The sequence below is a fragment of the Dasypus novemcinctus genome, chromosome 18 (genome assembly GCF_030445035.2).
Source record: "Dasypus novemcinctus isolate mDasNov1 chromosome 18, mDasNov1.1.hap2, whole genome shotgun sequence".
NCBI classification, from domain to species: domain Eukaryota; kingdom Metazoa; phylum Chordata; class Mammalia; order Cingulata; family Dasypodidae; genus Dasypus; species Dasypus novemcinctus.
In genome coordinates this window covers 74,118,204-74,141,152 of record NC_080690.1, presented here as the reverse complement: position 1 = coordinate 74,141,152, position 22,949 = coordinate 74,118,204, and the positions used below count along the sequence as shown (strand labels likewise).

General features: G+C 40.1%; 1 protein-coding gene across 1 annotated transcript in view; it reads right to left on the bottom strand.

Annotated features, from left to right (window-relative positions):
- Positions 1-22,949, bottom strand: part of LOC101443178 (zinc finger protein 649-like) — a 44,628-nt gene that overhangs the window by 2,674 nt on the left and 19,005 nt on the right. The window contains 2 exon segments of the mRNA XM_058279405.2: positions 2-190; positions 5,982-6,074. Coding sequence (XP_058135388.1) covers positions 2-190; positions 5,982-6,074 — 282 coding nt within the window.

Genomic DNA, 22,949 nt, shown 5'->3' with positions numbered 1-22,949 from the left:
AAACCTAAATATAATTTCAATGTTTTTCCATATATATCAAACATATCATGAATTGACCTTAAAGGAAAATGACTTTTACTCTGACGAACAATATTTCCAAATGCATTATGTTCATAGCATTGTTCCATTATCTTTGGCATTCTTTGATTTTGTGAATGCCCCAGCAGATGTTTGTCAATTTCCTTAATTTCTAGAAAAGAAAAAAACAATGAATGAAGATTGAGGGTGGTATGGAACACAGTTGCTTCAAAAATGCCTTGGGGAGGGAGAGTTCTTTAGAGAAAACCCTAAGTTAACAATATAAAAGAAATTTCAAGTATAAATGTTCCTTATCTCTTGGACATATATAAAAACACAATAATACAATAATGTAAAACAAACCAAAAGATACCAGTAATCAGTGCAGAAACAGATAATTCAAAATGAGTAATAGAGATTTGGTTGCTTTCTAAATGGGGCCTTGAAAAACATGCAGAGTCAGTAAAATATAAGCAAGTCACTATTAGCACCAAATCCCAAAGGCTGGAAGAAAAACTTTCTTCAAAATGGGGAGAAACATATTCATTGATTCAGTGTATCCTTCTTAAATGATCCTTATTAAATGGCTAAACCATGTACCAGGCTGGTGTTGGTAGAGGAGATATCACAAAAATATCCTTTATTTTTACTGAAGTTACATTTTAGGTGTGAAAAGGGAAACAATAAACAAGCCAGAAAAACAAAACAAAACAAAACAAAAACACTAATAAAGACGGCAGTTGCAAATTATGAAAAGTGGTTTGAGGTAACAAAGGAAATGAAGAGAAATGGATGAAATCAAGATTGATTTTAAAGAAAGTAAAAACGAGAATCACTAATGGATCCAGTGTGGGGGAAGGTAAAAAAAGAGGGAATCAAAGAATATTCCTAAGTATTTGACTTGAGTCAATGGGCAGGTGGGTAGTGCCTTTTATAAGATGAGGAATATTGTTGAGATTTAAAATGTAGAAAAACCAAGTGTGCATTTTAAAGCATTATCAATCTTGAGAATATTATTAAGATGCCCAAATACAGACATGAAGATCCAAGTCAGATATAAAAAAATTGAGAAAGGCACTGAGTGGAGATAGCAATGTGGGAATCATTGGTATGTGAATGTTATGTAAGAAATAAGTATTAATCTTTAACTAACTATTAGATGGGTATTAGATGAGATCACATTCAGAGAAGATGAAGAATGAAAGAAGATGAAAGGCACAGGACCAAGTCTTCAGTTATTCTAGCATAGTTTTGGGATTCTTAGTTTTGTGAGTGCCCCAGTACTGAAGAGACCCCAAAATCAACTACACTGAGTAGGAAAATAAGCAGACATGGGTGCAAAGACAAATAACCCAAAGAGGCAAGTCAGAGTGTTGCATGCACTGCATTTAATTTAAAATTAACTATGAAAGACCCTTGGGTGGGGACACTGTTCCTAAAATTTTCCCTTCTTCTTCGTTCTGTAGAGCAAACTAACTTTCCCAAAGCACCACTTTCACATTTAAAGGAAAACTCCTGCGGTCAACACTCCAACCTTGTGTCTAGCTATGACACATTCGTGTATGTTCCTACAGAATGGGAGATGATGATCCCTAAGGGATTTTCCAGCATTCCAGTAGATTATAGTCTTCTCCAGAAGCAAATATGCTGCTATACCAGATATGGGCACTGTCACTTCTTCATGCTGTACCTGTACAGATATTATATTGGTATTTTCCCATTTCAGTATCCCTGTATATTGATCTATCTTGCACTTTCTTCCACAACTCTACATTTATGCCTCAGTTGGCATCAGTGATAGGTCCCTTAAGATCACCTTTTCTTTCTTATTTTTTTTCAAGATTTATTTTTTATTTATTTCTCTCCCCTTTCCCATCTCCTCCCCCGCCAGTTGTCTGCTCTGTGTCCATTTGCCATGTGTTCTTCTGTGTCCGCTTGCATTCTTGTAAGTGGCACCCGGAATCTGTGTCTCGTTTTTGTTGCGTCATCTTGCTGCGTCAACTGTGTGTGTGTGGCGCCATTCCTGGGCAGGCTGTACCTTTTTTGCGCTGGGGGGCTCTCCTTACGGGGTGCACTCCTTGCATGTGGGGATCCTCTACACGGGGGACACCTCTGCATGACACGACACTCCTTGCGTGCACCAGCACTGCACGTGGGCCAGCTCACCACATGGGTCAGGAGGCCCTGGGTTTAAACCCTGGACTTCCCATGTGGTAGGCAGACGCCCTATCTGTTGGGCCAACTCTACTTCCCACCTTTTCTTTCTAAATCATGACTTTTGGTAGCTTTATCTTCTATTTTTCTTAGAATATCTGGTTATACATTATTATCGCTATGCTGTGGCCACTCAAGTGAAAGGTAAGTCTATCTAGAGCTAAAAAAATACAAAAGCAACCTGCCCTTCACATGTTCTACTACTAATACGTAAAATTGATAACAGTCAGCCTGGCAATTAAAGTTTACATAACCATAATTTACCCAGTGGCTCTAAACTTTCACTCTACCAGTTCCCAACAAATACTTTCTAACATTGGCCTTTATGTGGGTGCCTTAAACCCAATTTTTGGCAGTCTCCACAAGCCCCTATACATTTCCAATTTCATGTCTTATACCCTTATTTCTTTATCATCACCTTAATTCAAAACCTACTAGATATAGCTCTTACTTTATGATACCATCATTCTCCATGCTCCTTAAACTGTATTTCTTCTAAATTTCTAGAATAGTTTCTGTATTTACTATCTACTTCAGTTTTTTTTTAATCCCCTCCATCCCCTCACCCCCTGAGATGGCCCCCTTATCTGTCTGCTTGTTGTCTGCTCATCTACTTTATGAGGCACTGGGAACTGAACCTGGGACCTCCCACACGGGAGGCCAGTACCCAGGCATTTGAGCCACTTCCACTCCCTGCTGGTTGCATCATCTGCATCTGTTCGTTGCTGCAGTTACAGCATCTGCTGGTTGTGGCATCTGCTTGTTGCAGCATCTTGCTAGTTGTAGCGTCTACTCGTGGTACCTTGCTGGTTGCAGTGTCTGCTCATCTTCTTTAGGAGGCACCAGGAACCGAACCTGGGACCTCCCATGTGAGAGGCAGGCATCCAATTGCTTGAGCCACATCTCTTCTTCTACTTCAGTATTGAACAGCCTTGCATTGTTGCAAAATGTTTCACATTCAAAAGTTTAATTTCTAAATACTGCACAAATATTTGTTCTAACTTTGCTAGTAAAATCTTATGCTTCTTAAATATATTTCTGTTTCTCACTAAATTCAGTCTCACCCACCATATTACATGTTAGGGCTGTGATTCATCAACTAGGGTCCCAACAAGAGTCTCTGGAGAGCTTTATGTAAAGACATGCCAGGCTCCCACACAACTCTAAAAACAAGGACTCTCAGTAGAAGAGCCAGGGAACAAGTATTATGAAAACTCCCTCAATAAAAATTTTGCATTCAAGAAATGACTGACAGATAGATGGAAAAGCATGGCCTCTCCCCAGCCTGGATAATTAGTCACCCAAAAAAATCGGTGAATGACCAACATCTTTTTCAGTCTTCACAAGGAAGAATGAAAACAAAGCCTTTGACTCCAGAATGGCAAAAAAGCCTCAAGCACTACCAATCCATTATGATACAATAACTTCAGAGGGGGGTTGTGTGGTTGGAGCACAAAGCCAAATAGAAATTCTGAGAAGGAAGATAATTAAATTCTAATGTAGTAAAAATAATTTCATGAAAAGAGAATTCCAAGTGGAAAATATATATACTGTCTAGATGGGAAGACACATCAAAATCACATACTTATCTCTTAGTTCTTATCTTTGATGAATTTGCAACTCTAGACAATGTTTATGGCTTAATCTTTGGCGAAACACATTTTGTTTCAGAGAAAGTAGCCTCCTTTTGGATGTTACCCTTTCATCACCTCTTCTCTCCAAACTGATTTGTTACAGACTCATTTGTCTGATCTGTAATTTCCCAAGGCTCTTCTTTTCTTTTCTTTCTTAAAATTTTTTTTTTATTTTGAGGTACCGGGACCTGGGATTGAACCCAGGACCTTGTATGTGGGAAGCCGGCTCTCAACCACTGAGCCACATTGGCTGCCCTCTTTATCTGTACTTAGTCCCTAGAAGATCTCACCCCCATCCATTTTTTTTTTAAATCTCCAGAACTAACCTCTCCTTGAATTCCTCAGGTACAACCAACAGAAGCAGAGAGTTCCACTTTAATGCTAACAAGCAACTCTGACTTACAGAACTCCTGACCTCCCAACCCAAATCTCCTCCACCACATACCTTCTCCATCACAGTAAGTGGTAATTCCATTCTTCTTGAGACATGTGCTGAAAGTTCTTAGCATCACTCTTCATCTGCTTACTTCTCTCAAAGCCCACATCTACCTCGATTCCCAACAGCTTTTCTTTATAAACATATCTGATATCTGTCTAATATTCACCCCTCAAGCCTGGTTGAAGCCACCAACATGATCTCCTGTCTGGCTTTCTTGCTTCCATAGCTGCCATGTTCCAGCTTACTTTTTACCCCCATTGGCAAAGTGATACTTTAAAAACATAAATTATATCATGGTCCTGATCTAGTCTATACCTTCTAATGTTTTTTCATCTCATTAGGAATAAAACAAAGTCCTTGAGCAGAGTTGGTGTAGTTCAGTGCTTGAGCACCTCTTTGCATGTACGAGGTCTTGGGTTCAATCCCTGATACCTCCTAAAATTTTTATTAATAAAAGTGAAAAAATAAAAAACAAAACACCAGGTCCTTAAAAGGGATTATAAAGCCCTATGTGACGTACCTATCCCCAACCCCTGGCTACTACCTCATTGACCTTATTGACAGTATTTTTCTGTTTTTGTTCACTCTGCTCGATCCACATAGGCTTCTTTGATGTTCCTAAACCACAAACCCGCCTCAGACCTTTCAGCTTACTATTCTCTCCGCTCGTCACCCAGGGAGCCCACTAATGTCCCTTGCCTTTCTGTGCAAAGACACCTTATCATAGAGGTTTTCCCATGCCCAAAAGAGTAGCACCCAGACTCATCACCCACTGTTCTATTATGCCAATGTATTATGCTCACAGTCATTTTCTCCACCAGACATAGTATTTATGTATTTATTTTTGTTAATTTTATGCCTTCTCCTCTTAGAGAGTAAGGACTTAGGTTTCTGAAAGAAAAAAAATCTCCATGTCATGCTAATACAGTCAACTGGAACTTAATATTATCAGACTGTGAAGAAGAAATGGAAAGTTAAAAAAAAAGAATCTAGCAACAAAACCTAAGAACTAAGAGAAAGATCAGAATTAACAAATATACAAAGAACAGGCATGAAATTTTATGATTTCATTTGGCTAGGAACTGAGAAGAAGAGATTTTATAAAGGCCTTTCCTAATTAAACAGTGAATAGGAACTACAGAGACCTTAAACATGGGAGTCCAGAGGGTAGAAAAGATTCAAGGTAATGCCAGGATGGCCAGGAATTAAGATGTATAGTAGTTCAAGAAATCCTCACTTTTAAAAAGGATGGTAGAAAGTGATTTTCTTGGAGGGAAGATGATTCTAGTGCCTTGCACAGTTAAGTGTGGCCTCATAGGGGAGTTGCCATGGAGATGGGTTAAATATATGTTCCTAGTGTGTAGATTAGACAATGCTAAGGGAGATGGCAACTTGGGAGTCTCCACTGAAGACAAGAGCTTAATGTATTAGAATGAAATAAACTTTCGAGGTCTATGAGACAAATAAAAGATGAAATCAGAAGGGATCAGATCCAAAAGGAGATAAAGGAGTTTATTCTCTTCTTAACTCTTACAAAAAAAAAGAGCTCTTCTTTGGGTGAGGATACATGGAGGCTCTGTTTATGATTCCTTAGTCACCTTCAGAGTGGTGACATCTATGAATCGCCTAGAATGTGACTTCCATGGGTTTCTCATCTTGCTGGTTTTCTTACTCACCTGGATGGGTCTGACTGAGGATTTCATCTATTGCCCATGGTTGCTCTCCTCTTTCCCCCTTGAGGAGTGCATCTGGTTTGCTGGCTTGATACCCTGTTTAGGGGAAATGACAGAAGACTTAGGCATATAGAATTGCACGAGCTTCTGTGAAGACATAACTCTAGTATAATTTAGGGACTGGACAATTTGCTTTCTCCAAATCAAAGGCTTTTCTCCAATGTAAGGGGAGATTATACCCTCTCATCTGAAGCGGGCCGAGACTCTACTCACTTCAGAGCATGGCAGAGAATCCCTAGTATTAAGCAAATCGGAACGAAAAGACCACTGACTGGGTACCTTCTGAGTAACACAGGGGACCTGGCCTCACCAAGTGACACCAGGTTGCTATAGTTCTCCAACATCACATCCCAGTACAGGTCTTTCTGAGCAGGGCCCAACAGCTGCCACCCATCCCAGGTGAACTGCCCAGCCACATCCTCCAGTGTCAGCAACTCCTGCAAGAACATGGTCCTGTTGTACAGGAGGGCTCTCTTCCACCCTTTTTATTTATTTATTTTTGTCTTTTTTTTTTAATATTACATTCAAAAAACATGAGGTCCCCATATACCTCCCACCCCCCTCAGCCCACTTCTCACCCCATAACAACAACCTCCTCAATCATCATGAGACATTCATTGCATTTGGTGAATACATCTCTGAGCACCACTGCACCTCATGGTCAATGATCCACATCATAGCCCTCATTCTCCCACAGTGCACCCAGTGGGCCATGGGAGGACATACTATGTCGGGTAAATGTCCCTGCAGCACCACCAAGGACAACTCCAAGTCCCGAAAATGCCCCCACATCACATCTCTTCCTCCTACTCCCTACCCCCAGCAACCACCATGGCCACTTCTCCACACCAATGCCACATTTTCTTCAATTACTACTAATCACAATAGCTCATGAATAGAATATCAGTAATTCCACTCTAATCCATACTCTATTTCTCCATCCTGTGGACCTTAGAATGGTTGTGTCCACTCCACATCTATATCAAGAGGGGGCTTAGATTCCACATGTATGCTGGATGCAATTATCCTGCTTTAATTTGTAGGCACTCTTGGCTCCCTGGTGTGGTGGTTGACCTTCTTCAACTCCATGTTAGCTGAGTGGGGTAAGTCCAATAAACCAGAGTGTAGGAGTTGCAAGTCTGTTGAGGCTCAGGGCCTGGCTATCACATGATCAGTCCAGAGATTCGGGTCCCCTGGGTATACATTAAACCCCAGCAAAAACTACAGTTTCAGTAAAAGTAACAGGAGAGACTTGTGGACAAAGATCACATCTAAGTCCAGGTCCATCACACAGAAACACAAATTCCAAAGTAGAGCCAATTGAGAAGGCACTGAACTCCATTTGCCATGACTATAGAACCTGTGGGTCTCTGTAGCCCTCAAAAGAACCAATACCTGGGGTTGTACCTACTTTATCTGTCTCTGGGACTCTGCTCAGGTGTGCATAAGGGCAACCCCTCTGATAACCTCCCGGCACTTTTTAGAGACTCACAGCCATATAAACTCATTTGTCCTTTCCATTTCCCCCTTTTATTCAGGTCAAAAAGCATTTTTAACTCCTGGTATTATATGTAGATTGAGATATTCTGCTGGTCCAAGCTGACCCTTTTTTTTTTTTAAGATTTATTTATTTATTTATTTCTCTCCACTCCCCTCCCCACCCCGGTTGTCTGTTCTATGTGTCTATTTGCTGTGTCATCTTCTCTGTCCACTTCTGTTGTTGTCAGCGGCACGGGAATATGTGTTTCTTTTTGTTGCGTCATCTTGTTGTATCAGCGCTCTGTGTGTGCGGCACTATTCTTAGGCAGGCTGCACTTTCTTTTGTGCTGGGCAGCTCTCCTTATGGGGTGCACTCCTTGCACGCGGGGATCCCCTATGCAAGGGCCGCCCCTGCGAGGCACGGCACTCCTTGCACGCATCAGCACTGCACATGGGCCAGCTCCACATGGGTCAAGGAGGCCGGGGTTTGAACCGCAAACCTCCCATGTGGTAGAAGGATGCCCTAACCACTGGGCCAAGTCTGCTAACCTGAGTTGACCCTTTTATACAAGGTCATTTTCCAGTTACATCATCAGCTGGTACTTAGTAGTAATCCCTCAGCACCAGGGAGGCTCATCCCCAGGAGTCATGTCCCATGCTGGAGGGAAGGCAACACATTTACATGCTAAGTTTGGCTTTTAGACTGGTCACATTTGAGCAACACAGAGGCTCTCAGAAGGTAACTCTTAGGCACCCTGCAGCTCTAGGCCTTGTTCTTATTTCAGGTACACAGGCTCACAAGCATAGACATTAGTATCAAGGGCTCATTGTTGGACCTTCCTTCTTTTTTGGTCTTTGCCGTTGCACTTGGAGGATTGTTGCTGTTCCTTTAGGGACTGTGATAGAGCTCTCCTGGCTAGGAACTCAGCAATGCCTCAGTTGTTGTTTTTAATTGTAACCACTATGAAAATATCCAAACATTTTATGTACCTTGGATATATGAACTGGAGAACTCTCTGCCAACCATGTGTTCCCTGTCAATAACATCCCACACCAATATTCCTCCCCTGCCATTGTTGAACCTCTCTGTGATCTAAAACTTCTTCAAAAGTGAAGCCCAATATATTGCCATGTTCCATTAATAATAAAATGGAATATAGTGATGAATTTAAATGTTAAATACAGAATAAATATTAATTTAGAAAAATTACGGTAAAAATAAATTGGGGTATCAAAAATTTAAAAATGCAAACGCTTTGTTTTTGATGTTTTGCCTTCCATCACTGCAATAAGTGTTGCCCTGTATGCCAATTGGCAAGGCAACTACTTCCGTCTTTGCCTCAGTGTCTACATCATATCTTTTTCTTTTTTTTCCCCCTAATTATTAAGCTTATCTTCACAAAAGCTTTAGATCACAGTAATTCATATATACAATAAACAGTACTCCCATATATCCAACATAAAACCCTTTTCCCTTCCACAGCAATAATCTTTTTACATATTCATATTATATTTACTGAAACTGATGTATAGATATTGAGACAATAGCTTTCAAACAAGGTAACATTTGGGTTTACATTGTGGTTTATATTTTAGACTATACAATTTCCTAAATTTTTAGTTATCTTATGTTTTACATTATGATTTACATTTTAGCCTATCAGCCCCTATATATGTAATTTAACATGTCTTATATCCATCCTTGCGTAATCTTGTGGAACACTTCTACTGCCCACACAGTTACACTGGCTCCATCTATTCAATACCTCTTTCCCCCTCCCCTTAGGGCCCACAGTGACAGTCAATCTTCATTGCTTGAAGGGTCATGTTCAGAGATACTTGCAACAGTGTCGAGGGCTTAACATGTTCAACTGTCCTAATGCACTGGGAACCACCATTTCTCTCGAGAGATACAATTCCCTTTAATTGAGAGTGTCAGTCCTCCCCAGGATGTGGGTATACTTTCACTCTCATTAAATGGGTCTCTACCCAACGATATAACACACTATAGCAAAATGAGCATTCATATATTCCCTAGGAGCCTGTCCTGCGTTGGATTATCCACTTTAAGCATCCTAAACAGGTAACCTTCCTTATTATATTTTTGAAAAAGTTTTCTCAGCATTATACTCTCAACCAAATACCTGACAATCTCCTACGTTCGTATGTTGACCCACCCTCCCCCCAATTTCTTGGGCAATATTACCCATCCTCCCATCCCTAGCCCCCCTTAAGCCTGCAACGCCCCACCCAAAGGTAACCCTATTCCTCCATTTTATCGCTTCCTTGTACAACTACTTACCTCCAGCTTATCACAGACATCACACATGTAGGTGTCAGCTTACATCCTTCCTCTACCCCCCAATGTCCTTTAAGCCTATCATCCAGTCTCTAGCTCTCTGAGGCAGCTTGGTTTACTTAGTTCATATCATTGAGGTCATGTAGTACTTGTCCTTCAATGCCTGGGTTGCTTTACTCAACATAAGGTTCTCAAGATTCATCCATGTTATCACATGCGTTTGTAGTATATTCATTCTTAAAGCTGAGGAGTATTACATTGTATGTATATACCACATTTTATTTATCCATTCATCTGTTGATGGGCATTTGGGTTGATTCCAACTTTTGGCAATAGTGAACAATGCTGCTATGAACATTGGTGTGCATATATCGGTTTGTGTCCTTGTTTTCAGTTCTGCTGGGTATATACCCAGCAGTGGAATTGCTGGGTCATATGGCAAATCTATAGCTAGTTTTTTGAGAAACCGCCAAACTGTCCTCCAGAATGGCTGGATACTTCTGCATTCCCACCAGCAGTGGATGAGTGTTCCCATTCCTCCACATCCTCTCCAGCATTTGTAGTCTTCTGTTTTTTTCATAGCTGCCAATCTTATGGGAGTAAGATGGTATCTCATTGTAGTTTTGATTTGCATTTCCCTGATAGCTAGAGATTTGGAGCATTTTTTCATGTGCTTTTAGCCACTTGTATTTCTTCTTTGGAGAAGTGTCTGTTTAAGTCTTTTTCCCATTTTATAAATGGGTTCTTTGGCTTTTTATTTTCAAGATATACACGTTCTTTATATATGCAGGTTATAAGTCTCCTATCAGATATATGGTTACCAAATACTTTCTCCCATTGTGTAGGCTCTCTTTTCACTTTCTTGACAAACTCCTTTGAGGTGCAGAAGGCTTTAAGTCTGAGGAAGTCTCATTTATCTATTTGTTCTTTTGCTGCTCGTGCTTTTGGTGTGAAGTTCATGAAGGCATTTCCTATTACAAGGTTTTGTATATGCTTCCCTACACTGCTTTCCAAAGTCTTTATGATTTTGGCTCTTATATGTAGGTCTCTGATCCATCTTGAGTTGATTTTTGTATAAGGTGTGAGATGGTAATCCTCTTTTCATTCTTTTACATATGGATATCCAGTTCTCCAGGCACCATTTGTTGAAAAGGTCATTCTCTCCCAATTGAGAGGGTTTGGTGGCTTTATCGAATATTAAATGACTATATACATGAGGATCTATATCAGAATTCTCAGTTCGGTTCCATTGGTCTATGTGTCTCTCCTTGTGCCAATACCATGCTGTTTTCACTACTGTAGCTTTGTAGTATATTTTGAAGTCAGGTAGTGTGATTCCTCCAATTTTGTTTTTCTTTTTCAATATGTCTTTGGCTATTTGGGGTCTCTTTCCTTTTCAAATAAATTTCATAGTTAGTTTTTCTAGTTCCTTAAAGAATGCTGTGTTGATTTTTATTGGGATTGCATTGAATGTGTATATCAGTTTTGGTAGGATAGACATCTTAATAATATTTAGTCTTCCTATCCATGAAGAGGAAATATTCTTTCATTTATTTAGGTCTTATTTGATTTCCTTAAACAGTCTTGTGTAGTTCTCTGTGTATAAGTTTTTTACATCTGTAGTTAAACTTATGACTAGGTATTTGATTTTTTTATGGACTATTGTAAATGGTATTTATTTCTTGATTTCCTCCTGAGCTTGCTCATTATTGGTGTACAGAAATACTACTGATTTTTGCGCACTGATCTTATAAACTGCGACTTTATTAAACTCATTCATGAGTTCTAGAAGCTTTGTTGTAGACCTCTCAGGGGTTTCTAAGTATAGGATCACGTCATCTGCAAATAATGAAATTTTTACTTCTTTCCAATTTGAATGTCTTTTATATTTGGTTCTTGCCTCAGTGCTCGAGCAAGTACTTCTAAGACAATGTTAAATAGAAAAGGTGATAGTGGGCATCCTTGTCTTGTTCCTGATCTTAGAGGGAAAGATTTTAGGATTTCACCATTGTCAATGATGTTGGCTGTGGGTTTTTCATATATACTCTTTATCATGTTCAGAAAATTTCCTTGTATTCCAATCTTTTGCAGTGTTTTTATCAAGAAAGGGTGCTGTATTTTGTCAAATGCTTTTTCTGCATCTATAGATATAATCATGTGATTTTTTTCTATTTATATTGTGTATTACATAGATTGATTTTCTGATGTTGAACCATCCTTGCATACCCGGACTGAATCCCACTTGGTCGTGGTGGATAATTCTTTTAATGTGTTGTTGAATACGGTTAGCAAGTATTTTGTTGAGGATTTTTGTGTCTAAGTTCATTACAGAAATTGGTCTGTAATTTTCCTTTCTTGTGGTATCTTTGTTTGGCTTTGGTACTATGTAGGGAGCCACCCGCTGTGAGACCTATCTACAGCCTCACACAACATGGCAGTGTTCACAAATCTGCCCTGTCATTTCCTTATTCTTCTCCTCCCTGCTTCTTTGTTCTCCCCCTCCCGCCACTACTCAGGTGACCACAGCAATACGCATGCACAAGGCACGAAACTCTGCAGACCCGGTGCGAACTGTCGGCCAATCCCCTCCTTGGACATCTGCCACCCACAAGACCAGCCTATCACCTATGTACACATTCCCTTCCCTCTCTATATATCCCCGTGTTTTACCCCCAATAAATGAGGCTTGATCAGAACCCTGTCTTGCCTCCATTCTTCTCTCGACTCCTGCCCCACCCTGCTTCTTCCCACAGGTCCCTGGACTCGCCCCCGCCGGCTCGTGCAGTACTAGGGTAATGTTGGCATCACAGAATGAGTTAGGTAATGTTCCTTCTGTTTCGATTTTTTGGAAGAGTTTCAGCAAGATTGGTGTTAATTCTTTCCGGAATGTTTTATAGAATTCACCTGTGAAGCTGACCGGCCCTGGGCTCTTCTTAGTTGGGAGGTTTTTAATGATGGATTCTATCTCTTTAATTGTGATTGGTTTGTTGAGATCATCAATTTCTTCTTTCATCAATATAAGCTGCTATGTGTTTCTAGGAATTTGTCCATTTCCTCTGAATTGTCATTTTTGTTGGAATATAGTTCTCCAAACTATATATGATAGTCTCTATTTCTGTGGCATTTCTCATTTCTTATTTTGTGTATTTGCATCTTCTCTCTTTTTTTCCTTGTTAGTCTCATTAAGGCTTTGTCAATTTTATTGATCTTCTCAAAGAACAAGCGCTTGGTTTTGTTTATCTTTTCAAGTGCTTTCTTATTTTCTATTTCATTTAGTTCTGTTCTTATCTTTGTTCTTTCCTCTTCCTGTGGGGTTACTTTGTTGTTTTTTTACTAATTCCTCCAAATGTGCAGTTCTTCAATTTTTGCCCTTTCTTCTTTTTTGATGTATGAATTTATGGCTATAAATTTCCCTCTCAGTACTGCTTTTGCTGCATCCCATAAATTTTGGTACGTTGTGTTATCATTTTCATTAGTTTCAAGGTAGTTATTAATTTGAGATTTCCTCTTTGACTCACTGTTTTTCTAAGAGTGTGCTGTTTAATTTCCATATCTTGGTGTGAAATCTGGTCCTCTGGCTCTTGCAGATTTCCAACTTCACTCCACTGTGGTCAGAGATATTATTTTGCATGATTAAGACCTTTCTGAACTCATTGAGCCTTTCTTTGTGGCCTAGCATATGATCTATCTTAGAGAATAATCCATGTGCACTTGAGAAAAATGTACAGCCTGCTGTATTCAGGTGTAATGATCTGTATATGTCTATTAGAACCAGCTCCTCTAATATACTATTCAAAGGTTTTGTTTCTTTAGTCATTCTCTTTTGAGATATTCTGTCCAAAGTAGATAGTATTGTATTAAAATCTCCCACTATGATTGTAGAGGCATCTATTCTTTCACTTAGCTTTTCCAGTGTTTGTCTCACGTATTTGGAGGTGCCCTTGTTAGGAGAATAAATATTTATGATTGTTCGTTCTTCTTGAAAGATTATCCCTTTCACTAATATGTAGTATCCATCTTTGTCTCTCACAATTGTTTTGCATTTAAAGTCTATTTTGTCTGGTATTAATATAGCTACTCCTGCGTTTTTTTTTTTTTTTTTGGTTATTGTTTGCTTGTAAGATTGTTTTCCAGCCATTCAGTTTCAACCTCCATGAATCCCTGGGTCTAAGATGTGTTTCTTGTAGACAGCATATAGATGGGTCATATTTCCTTATCCAATCTTCCAGTCTGAATCTTTTGACAGGTGAGTTTAATCCACTGACATTCAGTGTTATTAATTTCAAGGAATTATTTATGTTAGCCATATTTTCTTTGGACTTGTGTTTGTCATATTTTGTTTGTTTTCCTTCTCTTTTTGTCTTTTTTGTTACTCTTACACTCTCCTCCAACTCTGCGTCTCCTGTTTTTTTCTTCCTGCAGAACTCCCTTTAGTATTTCTTGAAGGGCAGGGTTCTTGTTGGCATACTCTTTAAATTTCTGTTTTTCTGTGAATATTTTGAACTCTCCATCATTTTTGAATGCTAGTTTAGCTGGGTAGAGTATCCTTGGTTGGAAATTGTTTTCTTTTAGTACCTTCACTATATCATGCCACTGCCTTCTTGCCTCCATGGTTTCAGATGAGAAATCAGCACTTAATCTTATGGAGCTTCCCTTGTATGTGATGGTTCTCTTTTCTCTTGCTGCTTTTAGAATTTTCTCTTTGTCTTGAGCATTGGCTAATTTGACAAGTATATGTCTTGGGGTGGGCCTGTTGGTATTTATGGTGTTTGGGGTGCATTGTGCTTCCTGGACATGTACATCCATCTCTCTCAGTAGATTTGGGAAGTTTTCAGCCATTATTTCCCCCAACACCCCTTCTGTCCCCTTTCCCTTCTCTTCTACTTCTGGGATGCCTACAATACGTATGTTTGTGCATTTTGCAATTGTCATTCAGGTTCCTAAGCCCTAGCTGGATTTTTTCTATCTTTTTATTGATCAGTTCTACTATCTGTTTGATTTCAGATGTACTGCCTTCCATGTTGCTAATTCTCTCCTCTGCCTCTTCTAATCTGCTGCTATTTGCTGAGAGTGTATTTTTGATTTCTTGAACTGTGGTGTTCATTCCCATCATATCTATTATCTTTTGGCGTATGTCTGCAATTTCCTCTCCAAATGCTTTCTTCATATTGTTAATCTCTTCCTTTACTTCATTAAGTTGGTCTCTAACATATGTTTTGGGATCTTTAATTACTTGTCCGATGTTCTGCTCCTCTTCCTGGGTTTTAGTTTGTTCATTGGATTTGGCCATGTTTTCCTGATTATTGGTTTGGTTTGTAGTTTTTTGTTGCTGTCTGGTCATCATTTTATATAGAAGGGTATAATAAGTTCCTTAGCTTCTTTGTCTAGTCTTGGGGATTAATTGGTTGTTGTTCGTGCGTAAGTGTTATGTCTTCTCTTTGTCACTTTGTCCTTCTTACTCTATTTTCTTGTTGCTGGCTAAGTTCACTTTGAAGGAAGATATTAGAGCCAGGGAAAGCAAAATGAGTAAGAAAAGAAAATGTATAAAGTAGTATTGGTAATAAATGTTAACAGAGCAACAATGTGAGATTTAGGAGAATGGATATTAGACTCATGTAAGTTGTGTAGAGTGATAGCAGTAAGTAGAGTACTTATAATGAGACAGTCAACTGAATATGGGCAGGAATATAGTATGACTTAAAATGCTAGTGTTTTCATGAGAGAGGGAAAGAGAAAAGAAAGACAACAAAATCAAGAGTGGATAAAAGAACAGAAAACAGAACAAAGGTATTAGAAATAAAAAGTCAGACAATTTGGGGGCCAAAGAAAGTAGAATGTAAGAGAAACAGCAGATGATGGAGGATAGAAAGATATGGGAGAAAGGGGATAGTTTAGGTGGCCAAAATCAATACACACAGAAAAGAGGAAATGGAGGATGAGGAAACACAGCAAGTGTGAAGTGCTCCCTGCAGAACCTATTATATAAAGAAAATAAAATAGAAAAAGAGGAAAGAGAAAAGAAAAAAAAAGAGAAGAGAAAAGGGGGGGCAAAAAAGGGGGGGGGGAGAAAGCAAGAAAAAGAAAGAGAGAAAAAAAATTAAATAAATGAAAAAGGACCTTGGGGGATAAAACAGGAGAAAAGACCAGGAGACAATGCAATATTAGCAACCATGCCAAGGGAAAAAAAAAAAAAAAGAACCAACGTTTCAAGCTAGGTATCCTCTTTACAGTTAAATAATACACTTAGGGATCTGACCTTCCCCCTTTCTCCTTTCCTCACTTCTCTCTCTTCCAGGGCAGCAGGAAAGCTGCCTGAGAGATCTGGTAGGAGGTTCAGGTAGGTCATTGTTGAATCAACTCAACACAGAAGACCATAACTCTTTATTTCCAGCGTGAGAGCACCTACAACTCACCAGAAACCCCAAATATGTTATTGGAAGTTAGACAGCACCTCCTACAGTCCCTCCCCCTTAGGTGTGCTAGGAGAGGTCTAATTGATTTTCTGACTCCACCTTCTCCCAGACCAAGTTTCCTATCCCAGGACATTTAGGTAAATTGGGCTTTCTCAGCAGATTTGCCTCTCCTTTCTTCCCAGACTCTCCCCAAGTCAGCTGGTACACTCCTCCAAGTTCAAGGAGAGGGTGAGAAAAACAAAAACAAAAACAACACAAAACGCCGAGGGCTGGGGTAATCAAGGTCCTCTGATGGACCTCAGGGAGCAGTGGATTCGGGGATGGGAAGTCTGTGATATTGCAGACTCAGGGTGTGTGAGTCTCTGGAGCATGGGCCACCAGGGTTTAGGGGACACAGACCTGGGAACCAACCATCTGGTTAACATGGGGCCTGGGAACAATGCAGCACAACAAAGCCCTCAGGAATCGCAGCGGCCGGGCTGCCATCCCTAGGAGGAGGGTTCCCGCCCACAAGTTCTGACCTCCATGTCAGAAAGCCAAAATTCCACCTCTCACAAGAATCTCTTCTGTCACTGTCTCACCAAATTGACATCCAGACACCTTCTGCCCTGCAAGCCCCCAAAACAGCCCGCTCAGGGTTTGGGAGCACCGCAGCACAAGAAAGATTTCAGGGATCACTGTAGCCGGGCTGCCAGCCCTAGGGGGAGGGGTTCTGCCCACAACTTCTGACCTCCGTGTCAGAAACCCAAAATTCCACCTCTTGCAAGAATCTCTTCTGTCACTGTCTCACCAAATTGACATCTAGACACTTCCTGCCCTGCAAGTCCCCGAAACAGCCCGCTCATGGCTTGGGAAAACCCAAGCTCAACAAAACCTTCAGGAATTGCCACAGCCAGGCCGCCAGCCCCAGGGGGAAGGGTCCTGCCCACAACCTCTGACCTCCGTGCAAGAGACCCAAAATTCTACCTCTTGCAGGAATCTCCTCTGTCACCATTCCACCAAATTAACATCTAGACACCTCCTGCCCTGCAAACACCTGAAACAGCCTGGTCCAGCAGAATTCCAACCCTACTCAGCTGCTTCTTTGCAGGAGAGATTATGAGGTGCACTCACTCAGACGCCACCTTGAACCACGTCCTGAACCCCTTTTTATTTTTAGTAGAGAAGTTGAGTTTACAAAATGACCTAGTATAAAATACAGGATTCCCTTATACCACCGAACCCCTAACATCCTGCATTGGTATGGAACATTTGTTAGAACTGATGATAGCCCTTCATTCATAACTGTACTATTTTTTTAACAGTAGTTACCTTTGTTACAATTGATGAAAGATTATTAAAATAGTTATATTATCATTTAGATAGGTGTATTTTCATGTAGCTCTTAACAGCCCAAGCCATTATCAGACAATATCAGACCTGCTTGTACATTTATTAGAAGGATGCTATCAAGGACACAGTCCATCACATTATCTCTAGAAGAACCATCCAATAAATTTCCTGAGACTTGAGTAGTTCAAAATATTGACAGTCCCCCCAAAGAATAGGTCTGCTTTCTCCTCGGAATCAGAGCATATCATGTGACTTATCAGGATTCTCTGGTTGTGATGGCTGTCACAGATATTAGATGCAAACTGACAGCTAAGGTAACCCATAAGGTCACACATGGTATTTCAAAATTAATCATATATTATAAACCCTATGATCAAGATATTCTGAATCCCATTTTGTCCTAATTTTGAAGGTACATTCTATTTCTCCTGAGAGTCCATTGTTATCAATAATACATTTCATTTAAGTGAACTGATTTTTTTTCAGATCTCCACAAATCCATCAGGGAATGTGTTAATAATAAACCAAAACTCACCTGGACCTTGGTCATTTCTTCAGTTCTTAGGAAATGACCAGTAACTGGGATACTCTGTTTTTAGTCTCTTCTGGATCTGATCGAAATTTCTGTTCAGGAATGTCAGTCTCTGGTCAAGGGATCTCAAGAAATGACAATATCCAAGTCCTGGAGCCTACTCCTACTTTTTTCACTTGATCTCTCTCTTGCTTCTCGGGAACCAGGACCTGCAGACTGAAGAGTGTATTTATTTTCCATGATACATTCACTCTGCGCCCAGATGTTGTCACCATTTCTGTGCACTCACCTTAAGTCACTGCCTGATATTTCTGTCACCTTGTTTGCTATCTCAGAGGCTTTTAACTTTGGGACAATAAAATGTGGGGGAGAGATGCTTTTCTTCTGTGAATTGAAGGTAGTAGCATGGATGTGAAAGGCGAGGTGGCAAAGGAGAACCAACATAGCATAATGCTGTGGCATTTGATGCCCTTTTCTAATAGTGACTTGCTAATTACAGAGAGACTCATTAAGAGTTTAAGTAGTATTATTTATAGTTTTACCAAAATAAAGGCTACACACTTTGGCATGGAGGTCCCAAAGGGCTGTAGAAAAATATAAGTGAACTGGAAATAAAAGTCATCTGGGTGGCTGGAAAATCTGTCTGTGAAAACCAATTAAATGAACCTGGATGGTCTGTGCCCCTGGATTCCTGGGAGAAGCAAGAATGTCAGCCAATACCACTTCTTTTCAACATTTTACTGGAGGGTCTAGTCAGTAAATTAAGAAAAGGAAATGAAAAGTGTTGGAGAAAATACGGTGCTTACTGGGACGGAGACTGACTGACTATAGACAAAGAAAGACATATTGAGAAGCTCTCCCAATGGAGGGGGTCTGAAGAACAGACTTCAGCTCCCCCACCGGCATGGTGGGGGTCTGAAGAGAGACTTCAACCCACTCCTGGAAGGGGGGGACTTGAATTTATACAGAACTTTCTTAGGCAGGGGAATGATAGTTGGTGGGAAGGGGTCGAAGTGCTGGGGCTCACAGGAAGTCCTTAGAGGTGGAACTTTTCCTGATAGTGACTAGAAGATAGTGGGTTAAGGAGTTATGGTTTTTTGGAATGCTGCAGGAGCAGGTGTTTCTTTGTTTCGTAGGAATTTTATCTCCCTCTGATATGTAGGTAGGGAAGGTTTCCATTTCCCTTTACTGCTATCTCTATGTGGTTTCTTTATTTAACCTGTCGGGAAGCCATTCCCTTGGACCTGTACGTTTATGGGGGATGGGGTTAGCCTTTTCCCAGTGCATATCAGGGGAAACTGAACTATAGCTTAATTATTGCAAACCTCTAACAAAAACTATAAGAACTCAGAAGGAAAAATAAAAGTCATTATTTGCAGGTTATAAAATTGTATATGTAGAAAGTCTAAAACAACCTACAGATAAGTTATCCAAACTTGTAAGTGAATTGAATACAAAGCCAATGTAACATAAATTTAAAACCAGCTGGATGAATACCAGCAACAATATAAAATTAAATTCAATAACAAAATCATAGTCCTTGAAGAGTAATTTGGATTGAAGGACTGAGGGGGAATTAACATTAGTCCGGTCTGTCCAAACAGCTGAAGTTTGAGCCTCAACCCACCCACCAGCCAGAGGCTCTGCCTCCAAAACATCAGCCCCTTACCTCTCAACCATATACACCCAGGACTACCCAAACACTTCCCTCAGATCCCGTATTAATCCTAAAGGAGATCCAGACACCCTCGTAAGCTGACCACACCCCAGTTCCTCCATCCCTGAACCCCATATTAAACCCAGACATTGCTTTCACTGACAAATATCACTCCTCACCCCAGTTCTTAATCACTGACACCTACAAAGTGACCCGAGAAGACCCAAGACCCTCACCTTGTAATTCTCAGGTGTTGATAACGATAGAATTGATCGCCAGACTCTTCCCATATAAAGGAACCCCAACTTCAGACACCGTCGACACGGACTTACACCACCAGTGCTTCCCACGGTCTTCACGGTTTAACCCTAGACCTCCCCACACCTTAGCCTATTTCATGGGCAAACCCACACTGACTTGATTGCTCCTGTGCGATCTCCTGGTCGCTCAACTGCCGTAAATTCTTAACTTTCTGGTCCTTAATTCATCATCGGCGCTGGTCTACGGCGGTCGAAGAGATTACAACCCGGTTTCTTCGCAATACGGACATCAGAATTTTCAAATGGAGGTAATATGCCCGCGCCCTCCTCGCCACAGCTCTCTGGGGGCGGCCATCTTTGAATACTTGACGTACAGAAGGGAAAACACTGTTTTTTTTGTACCGGTAACCAGGGGTGGCTCGAAGAGTGACGTGGCCCTGAACTGTCCTCTCATTTGACACCTCAGCTCCTGCAGCACAAGTTTAGAAGGGTCGCCATCAACAGTGCATATGCTGTATATACTTGCAGAGGCTCGAGTTCAGTCAAGGCAAACATCGCCCTGCATCCATCTCAGCAAACTGGGGAGAGAGATCTACTTAACCAAGATAGCTTTCGAAATCACAAGGGTGAGCCCGGCCAGATAAGAGGAATTTCAGGGATCATTCAGCTGAGAACATGTCATCGCCATCAGGGAAGGGAAAAGAATGGGTAACTAAATTTGGATAATAAAAGAGCACATGGCAAGTCCCACCTTCTCAGTAGAGATTTTAGATCTAGAGGTGTGAGTTCGGGTCAAAATATAAATACACAAACAGGGTCACCATGTACTTAAGGTCTTTTCAGGAAATACCGAGTGTAGAAAAGTGAAACTGTGGCCTATGGAATAACTGGATACAAAAGCCATTATAATACTGTAGTAGCATAAACAATACAATGCAAATGATTTTTGAAGCAATCACATTCTTTCCAAGACCGTATTATCTCTGCTTGCAATTGAGATTGAAAGACTGGAATTCTAGAGCACCTATGTGCTACTGTTCTGTCATTTTCCTAGGTTTGCCCCTTTTTCTGTTCCCCAGTCTCCCAGTCTCTCTGCTCCTTAGCCCAAGCTCCCTCCAGCTGTAGCAGCAGTGACCTGCAGCAGAGGCAAATCAAACATTCCTTAAATATTTTACAATAATATCAATCTGCCAACCATGACTTTACAGAACTGTTCAAGCTGTTAAACTATCCTATTCAATCGAAGTTGCATTAAACATTATGAAAATATAAAGGAAATAAATGAAATGGCCACCCACAAATCGACCTACTTCCAATTACTAAAATATCTTTGCTGTTTATTGGCTATTCAGTCTTTTGCCCATTATTTTTACTGTTGTCATTTTCTTATTGATTCCCAAGTTATATAGTACATATAGTCTAGATATTCTTTTTCAGTTAAGTGTTGCAAATATACTCTCCCAGTCTGCAGTTTTTCGCTTTCATCTTGATGTCTTTTCGGCAGAACTGTCTGATTTTATTGTGCATGAAATTTAACATTTTCCCAATATAGTTTGTGTCTTTATAATGAAATCCTTCCCCACACTAAAATCATAAAGATATTCTTGTATACTTTCTCCTAAAACTTTTAGAGTTTTGCAGCTTATATTTAGGTTTTGCTGACTTGTAGAATCTCCTATATAAAGCATTCATTGATTTGTGTATGGAGTAAGATAGACACCTAATCTTTACTTTTCCCATAGGATAACAAATGATCCCTTCAACTTAAAAAAAAAAATTACGTATTTTTTCCTAGAAAAGCTGTAGGTTTACAGAAAAATCATGCAGAATCAGTGCCCTTTAAAAACAACCCTCTTCTGGACTGACTTGCAATGTTATCTCAGTTATATATCTGATTTCCATAAATATCAAATTGTTGGAAACTGAGGCACAGTGGTCTCGCAAGGAGAGATGTGCTGTTTCCATGGCTATGCTTGCAACCTAAGGAATGCAGTAATTTAAGAGTTCCCGGCAGACAGGATGAAAGAAAAGAGGAGCACATACCTTTTGCAGTAAATACAACACTTAGACTGTACCTTGAGATAAGATTTTTTGAATTCCTTAGACTATGAGTAATGCTACTAGTTAACTGCATGTTGCTGTTTGTGCTCACGTAGACTGGGGTATATATAGGGCCCCTTATAAACAATAAAGTTGTCTGATGAGTCTCTACTGGCAGACCCCCTGATCCCAGCTCTCATTCTTTCTCTTTATTTCCTTCTCTCTTTCTCTTTCTTTCATTCCCGATACCCTTCGGGCAGACATTCTGACAATCAATCACTTTCTGAGTTCTTTGTTGGATGGGGATATATATGTCCATCCATGCACAAGGACCAGACTCTGTTAATTATTATAGATTAATAAGTTTTGTTTGCTATCAAGCAGCGCCAAATCTTTATATCCCTAATATTTTTCTTTCTTAAAATTGATTGAAATATTTTTGGCTATTTTTCTCCTATGTGAATTTTAGGATAGGCCTGACTAGGACTTAACTTTGTTGAAGAGACTGACTTTTTACTTTTATTTTTAATTTTTGCAGCAATAGAGAACTATACAAGGTCCATGCTAAGGAGATTGGACCAAACTAATTTAAGAAAGTGATTTCTGGGTAGAGTAAGCATCTGTATTTGTGACACTCGGTTAGGTTTTACTGTAATGAAAAGAATTCCCAAACAACAAAGATTTATTTCTCATTCTTATTACATGCCTATTGTGGATAAGTTGGGGGTTCTACTCTCATGCTTGGATCCACATGCATGAAGCATGGAATAGCCCTTACCTGGGATAAAACTGGTTACCAGGGGTGAAGGAAAGAGACACAGACAGGTGCTCCTAAGGTTCTACTCAGAAGTGATAATTACTTCCATTCTAGTTTTGCTGGAGATATGGGAAGAACTGGA